Source organism: Oncorhynchus tshawytscha, linkage group LG08 (genome assembly GCF_018296145.1).
Source record: "Oncorhynchus tshawytscha isolate Ot180627B linkage group LG08, Otsh_v2.0, whole genome shotgun sequence".
Taxonomy (NCBI): Eukaryota; Metazoa; Chordata; class Actinopteri; order Salmoniformes; family Salmonidae; genus Oncorhynchus; species Oncorhynchus tshawytscha.
In genome coordinates, this window is record NC_056436.1 from 63,923,390 (window position 1) to 63,931,170 (window position 7,781).

The window sequence follows — 7,781 nt, forward strand, 5'->3', positions numbered from 1 at the left end:
TTTGTCTACCTGGCCATCTGTCCGACTGTCTGTTTGTCTACCTGGCCATCTGTCCGACTGTCTGTTTGTCTACCTGGCCATCTGTCCGACTGTCTGTTTGTCTACCTGGCCATCTGTCCGACTGTCTGTTTGTCTACCTGGCCATCTGTCTGTCTGTCTGTCTGTCTGTCTACCTGGCCATCTGTCTGTCTGTCTGTACCTGGGTACAGCAGAAGCACATAGTGACAGTGTAAATCAGCAGCAGTTTTCAATGAACATGGACACTAACATAACGAAGAGGGGGATAGAGTGCTGGGAAGAGGGGGATAGAGTGCGGGGATAGAGTGCGGGGATAGAGTGCGGGGAAGAGGGGGAATAGAGTGCGGGGAAGGGGGGGGATAGATAGAGTGCTGGGAAGGGGGGGATAGAGTGCGGGGAAGAGGGGGAAGAGGGGGATAGAGTGCGGGGAAGAGGGGGATAGAGTCTTGAGGGGGAGAGGGGGGATAGAGTGCGGGGATAGAGTGCGGGGAAGAGGGGGATAGAGGCGGGGAGAGGGGGATAGAGTACGGGGAAGAGGGGGATAGAGTACGGGGAAGAGGGGGATAGAGTACGGGGAAGAGGGGGAGAGAGTGGGGGAAGAGGGGGGAGTAGAGTGCGGGGAAGAGGGGGGATAGAGTGCGGGGAAGAGGGGGATAGAGGGGGGATAGAGTGGGAAGAGGGGGATAGAGTGCGGGGAAGAGGGGGGGATAGAGTGCGGGGAAGAGGGGGATAGAGTGCGGGGAAGAGGGGGGATAGAGTGCGGGGAAGAGAGGGGATAGAGTGCGGGGAAGAGAGAGCAACTTCAGTGAGAAGATCACTCAGAAGAGAGTGAGAGGTTATGACCCCTCTCTGTATTCCAAAGACAGAACTAGATACCTGAATCGTAACTATGAGAGAAACTGCTCTCTTACCGATTATTGGAGGACCCAAAAAAGCTATCTGTGTTGAAAAATCATAATCGGTCAACCTCTAGTCATGACGCTAACTTAGATTTACACGGCTGATTTTAGGCATAACGATGCTAACTTCAAGCCAGTGCTAAAATAATACGTTAAAGTGATAATCCACCCCCAGAAATAAAAAGCATGAAACTCCTGTCAATTTGATGAAAGTCTATGTTCAATAACAATTTTCCCCATGATTTTACTTCTAAGTGGTCCGTCTGTGAAATCAGGAAATCGTATAGGAACGCGTCCCAGCTACATGCAATGTTCCCTCTAATCTGCAAGCAGGTGTGCAGCTCCCCGGGACTGCCGTGTAGAAGAAATACCAGCCCACACAGAGACGCACTAGGTTGAACTTCACTCAACTTTCTAGAGTTTTCCCTGTCAGTTAACACTATCAATGTTTCCCTTTACTGTGTGAAGTGTGATCGAATCAATGCAATATTAACCACATTAACCAATGCAACATACAGAAACAAAACCAACTATGCAAATACATTTTGTTGTAGGCAGAACGCATGGGAGTAGGATGCTATTGCATTGACACGCTACTCAGCCCGTAATCTTCACAGACCAGTGCGGCATAAACCAATCAGAACTGCGGTAGGACCATATACAAATATAGCATTGCTATATAGGAGTATAGATCTGTGCCGTTCACTTTGAACTGGACTATGTTTACAGCATGAGTGGTCGTGAGTAGATGCGCTTGTTTTGATGTGTGCACATTTTTTTATCCTTTATCCTTTAATCCTTTGCTAGTTAGTGTTATAGATCCTTTGTAGTCAGCAATAGGGGAGTGATTGCATCCATCAAGAGCACAACATTTTCAAATGCTAGTCAGGTAAAAAGCTTTTTTGTCTTAAAGGGGCAGTGTTGTATTTTGAGACAGGTTTGCCAATAGGCAGAAGAATTTGTCTGATTCTCTGTAATAATGGTATGGGAATAACACATGTATTTCATTTTGTAAAGTGGTTTCTTGCATCAAACACCACATTTTCAGTCACCTCCTTGTCTGAATGACAAGTAGATAAGCAGGTTATTGTCAAGCCCTGCATGGTGTATTTAAATCTCATGGAATGTAAGCCTACATTGAATACCACACATTGGCTGCTGCTGTAGGCTAAATGATAGAACAGCTATTTCCATGTTGAAATGTTAGGGGAAGCATTTTCTGCATTCTGTTTGATGGTAGGCCTACATTATGATCACATAACCACAGTAGTCTACTTGACCACTGTCTAAAACGAACATAAACAGGTACAGCCTCAGTGTTCACAGTATACGCACGCTGGAAGTTTGCGCTCTGCAGACCTGAACTTTTCTCAGTACCCCAAAAATTAGAGGGAACATTGGCTACATGGTTCTCGTCACTGGAGAGAACACACTATCCCATTTCATAACACTTTTAAAACAATTACCTGCATTCCAGATCACCTAATCAGCCAATAGATGATGGATGTGTTCGACAAGTATGGCCATACCATCGGTTTATATAGTCATGAGAAAGTAGATCTCGCTTAGATGAGCCCAACCTAAATAGTGTACCAAATTATTCAACTCGGTTTCTCCTTCAAGTACCATCTTACAATGCGCCGTGTGTCTGTGGGAAAGGGCCGATGTTGCCATAGCAACCGACTATACTCCCTCTGAGAGAACTCCTAAATTAATTGTTCCGTTTGTTTAGACAATTTTACAGCTAGCTAGCTACTTCACATGGTGATTTTGACTTTAGTATAATTGTGTGTAGCTATGTAGCTAGCTGTCCAGCCCAGAGAGAGAGCATGGGGGGGCAACAGATGTTTGTTTTTTTACATATACGTGTTAGTTAACACTGTTAATCATAGTAATTAGTGGTTTGGGTGGATTAGACAAGAAGGCCTCGAACAAAGCCCCCTCTTAGTGGGTGTCTATGTCTGCACGTCCATAAGAGTATCTGAGTAAGCACTTAGACGCAGGTAGGTAAGTCGCTTCTGATCCTCATAGTTCAACCTCCCTGGGCGTCAGTACAGAGTTACACACACAAACCACTCCCCACTCTAGGGCAAGTCAGTGGCAACTATTTCCAATAACACCATTCAAGAATTTCACCATGACTTAAAGATACCAATTCGGCATCTCATTCAATTTATACTCTTGGGATAGAATTCCAATTTAAAAGATTATAATGGGCCATTTCAAGTTAATTTGACACTAAGATATCCTCATGTTAAGTCTGGGTGGGGTGAGACACCTTAGTAAGTTGTGCAGCACTCTCCTATTGGACAGCAACAACAACAAAATCAGGAAGTGTGCATTACTATGGTGATGTAACCTGCTGCCGAACCTACAGGTGGCAAAGCCACAGAAGGAAATATGTGACTCCGAAAGGAAACAAAGTCTACCAGCTGGAATGGATAAGTGCTGTCAGGGATCAGTCACACAGAGGATCTAGATGTGGTTGATTGGGCGTGCGTGTACATGACCATGCTTGGCAGATCCAAGCACCATGCACTTCTGATGGCTGCACACAGCTCATACACCCTGTGCTAGCCTTCAGCCTGGGAATTACCAGGGACATCGCCATACAATATCACCATACTTAGTTGCCGATATGATATGCACTGCGATTCTCTCAATTCTATGTGTTGCGATTCGATACTGCGATTTTGTGATTTGATGTTCCACACATATTGGCTCACTATATGTCTGCTGCAGAGAGACAAGAGAAGGCTATGAGAAAATAAAGTTTTAATCAGTCAAGGAAATAAGTGCTAAAAACATGTTGACTCACTATTTAAAAAGTAGATTGTGCTATAGGATGACAAAAACCTGCATTTTGGCACAAGTACAGGCGTGTAGCTCTGAGTAGGCCTGCCACGACCATGAGGATCAGAGGTCAGGTTCTCACCTGAGACATTGGTCAGACTCACCGACAGAGAAACATCATGGCAGTTTAACAAGGTGTCGGGATGACCAGGGATTAGCTGAGGAATGCCAACCCCTTATACTAGAAGTGTGTGTGTGTGTTGGGGAGGCTAAACATGGCAGGTTAACAGGGCTCCAGTTGAGTTATGCCATCCCCTCGTTCATCGCTCTCTGTGTAGGAGTAAGGCCCTGCATGCTTACGCCATAAGGCAGCCCAGTGCGCCTTCTCAGACACGAGGCAGCCCAGTGCGCCTTCTCAGACACGAGGCAGCCCAGTGCGCCTTCTCAGACACGAGGCAGCCCAGTGCGCCTTCTCAGACACGAGGCAGCCCAGTGCACCTTCTCAGACACGAGGCAGCCCAGTGCGCCTTCTCAGACACGAGGCAGCCCAGTGCGCCTTCTCAGACACGAGGCAGCCCAGTGCGCCTTCTCAGACACGAGGCAGCCCAGTGCGCCTTCTCAGACACGAGGCAGCCCAGTGCGCCTTCTCAGACACGAGGCAGCCTAGTACGCCTTCTCAGACACGAGGCAGCCCAGTACGCCTTCTCAGACACGAGGCAGCCCAGTACGCCTTCTCAGACATGAAGCAGCCCAGTGTGCCTTCTCAGTTTAAGAGTATGGTCCAAAATATCAACAGTGAGTTGAGTTGTGTAAACGTATTTACTACCCACACTGGTGCCTCTGGGACCTGCCACAATAGATGGAGAGGAGGAGGGGTAGTGTAGTGACAGAAAGGTTACTGGGGAAGAAAAAAGCAACTTCCTGCAACAATATAGACCAAAGAGTCAGAAGGTTTGTGTCTTTGTTTAGCGAATGACAAGCAGATATGTACACGCAGTTACTAACTCAAACTGGCCTTCTAAAATCTTGAAACGTAGTAAAGAAACATTGAAATAGTAAAATGAGGTAATAGCTGGATTTGTACTGTAGCCTGATTTCTTTCCTAAATGAATAGAAAAGTGTAAACGAGAAAACGCCCAGGATTCTGTCCAAGAAAAAGGATGTTTGACAAAGAAGAGCAGAAATGACTCCCATTCTTTCAAGGCTGAACAGCCCAGCGACACACACCAGATATAGTTTAACATCAAAGTTCAAACACCTGCAGACCACACACACAATAATCCAACATGTAGATTAAACATCTCTTTGCCCTTGGCGAGGAAGGAACGTGGCATGAGGTCAAAGAACGTGTCAAAAGCAAGTGTTTATCGGTGATAAAATGGAGAGGTGAGATGGACAGAACAAAGCACATGTAATGGGTGTTCATTCACCAAACCCAACTGACTGCAACAGAGTAAGCATTCACCATCAAAGACAGGTGGAACCAACATCAGTGCAGTTAGTGTGGAACACTCAGTAAACCAAGGCAGTGGGGTACATGCACACAAACAGGAACTTGTTTAACTCCCTAAAAGGGAAGACAGAGGGATTTACTAAAGTTAGCTAAGTAGCACAGGATGGCGTGTTCTCTGGTCTTCGCCATCCTCACACACACACACAAGAATAATGCAGAATGCACACCAACACACAGAGATATACACTGACACGGTTCTTGACACAGCTCTTCAGCCAGCATGTTTTATCACCTCTGTCACTTTCTCCTCAGTGAGTTGACAAGCTGTGTCCAGCCTGACTGACACTGGGACAAAGAGCACATTACACCCACCCAATCCAAGGACTCAACACATGGGCCTACCATAGCGATCATCACCTAGTGGGCTACGTCAGTAGCATAGAGCTATGGATCAATGATCTCCTGATCCATGCCTAACAAAGCTCCATCCTCCAGATGCTTATCGAACTCAACCACATGAGCTAAAACAGAGACCGAAGACAACAGAAAGCACGCAAATATGACGAAACTACAGAAAACAAAAAATGTACAGTCAAAGAGAGGAAAAGGTACAAGTATGTAGAGGAAGAGATTCCTGCAGTGAGCGAATGCCTTGCTCTGCCTGTTTGCTCTGGCATAGCAGACTTTTTATACAAGTCACTTATCCAGTTAGGAGACAGAGCGCACTCGCTTTAGGCTACATACTCTGCAGCTGTATGCATATATCTGACTCAGCCTCATAGCCATGTCATCTCTAACACTGCTCTTTTTTATCCACTGTGGAATGTCTACTAATAATATCCATCCCCCTGCAACCCCCCCAAATCTGAACAACTCAACAGGTAGAGGTCAAGAGTTTTGTTACAGTGTCCTAAAACTAACTGGGTGTGTTCACCATCAGCCAATCAGTGGCCTCTGTCTGGTGGGATGAGCATCAGGTGGGGGCAGTGGTGCATGCTGGGAAGGGTTATTTCTGCTAGAGGCGTGTCCAGGTAGGGTCGATCTAATGACCTCTTAGAGCTGAGATGATCAACCGAAAATGACAGACCGCTTATCATGGACATTTAGCTGACATCTTAATCACATTGAATTACACCCATTCTTGCCATGGGTACTCACTGGCTATGATGTTACTACGTCACCTCCACCAGGTTACTACAGTCAGCGCGATGTAACACGTCTGTTTAACTCTACGATACAAAGTAGCATATTCTTAATGTTGATGATTTAAATCCACTTCCCATTCAAAATTGTTTGTCATTGACGTGTTAATTACATTTCCGAATAGTAGACTGCAAGGGAGACAATGAAGTTGCTTGCCGACGTGTAAAATAACATGTATTCCATATCTGTAATGTACTTAACTATAACCCTGGTTCAATCCGGAGACAGTCACCTGTTAAACCCTAACCGAATGATCTCCAAATCAAACAATAGAACTTGCTACTACCGGGTTACAGTTTCCAAACCGCGAGTCATGCAGTTTGTTACAATGTCCCTTATTGCAACACTTCAGACATTCAGCAGGTGGTAAACTAACTACTTCCTCATGTGTTCACAAACCAAGGTTTGACATTAGCCTTGCAGATTTCAGAGTTTTCGGAAAACACGCTGAATAATGTTAAACTGGTTGCAAATTAAATATAATCACAAGCAGGTCTGCTAGACAGTTACAAGTGATATAATGACAAGCCACTTGTTCTACCAATAAGTAACTGTTGATGAGTCCACACTTGTTCAGCATGTTGCCATCAGAGCTCATAAGTAACATTGAACAGGATGTTCAATCAGTGAAATATGAATACGTACAAATTTCTTTTTCCCGTCTCCATCTTCATAATTTCTCTTTTCTTTTTTGTCCTTCTTGCTTTTGGGAGCAGCAGCAGAGGCAGAATTCCCCGCATTAGGATCCATTGTGATTTAGACAATTTCCTCAAAGGGAGAACAAAAATAAACTCACGAACACACCCGGTGATAACCGTATTTTTACACAAAAACAAACTGACGCCTCGCTACCAAGTTATGAAAAGTTGTCCTTTCCGAAGAAAAAACAGGTCTGAGTAGACCCTGCTGCCTGTCTGTACTCGCCCAAAGTTACTGCTTTTGGACTAGTTACTATTAGCGAGTGGCTAGCTAGCTGCTAGCCAATAACCCGAACCCCCGCCTGTGATGGAAAAAGGAGGGAAATTTAAAGTACCCCCAAACAGCGGAAGGAAAACGTATAGGAGCCACTCTTGACGACTCTTTGTTGTTGCACCAAAGACAACTATACCATTTCTTTTAGTTAGTTAATGTTGCACAGTTGTCGTCCCAAAGAAAGAGGTTTGCCCGTAATCCTTGCAAATGTTGAGTGCCTCCCTGTCTATGTAGTGGCTAACGTTAGATACCGTACAACTCGGTGAACAAAGACGGTTCTTCCTACTACCACTAAGTTGTTTCTATACAACACGGTAGTCGTGTGGTTTCCCCATATTCGTGTCCATTACTGCAACAAGTTAACTTTCCCGAGTGACAACGTTCAAACACATCCACAGTAGTCTTCTTCCTGTGCTGACAAATTAGAACGGCTGGGAGAGGAG

The 7,781-nt window shown here is 45.3% G+C and overlaps 1 protein-coding gene across 1 annotated transcript in view; it reads right to left on the reverse strand.

Annotated features, from left to right (window-relative positions):
* Positions 1-7,781, reverse strand: part of LOC112256125 (protein diaphanous homolog 1) — a gene marked incomplete in the record, with an annotated part of 252,305 nt that extends 244,524 nt beyond the window's left edge. Inside the window, 1 exon segment of the mRNA XM_042325804.1 lies at positions 7,012-7,781. Within this exon segment, the coding sequence (XP_042181738.1) occupies positions 7,012-7,116 (105 nt within the window).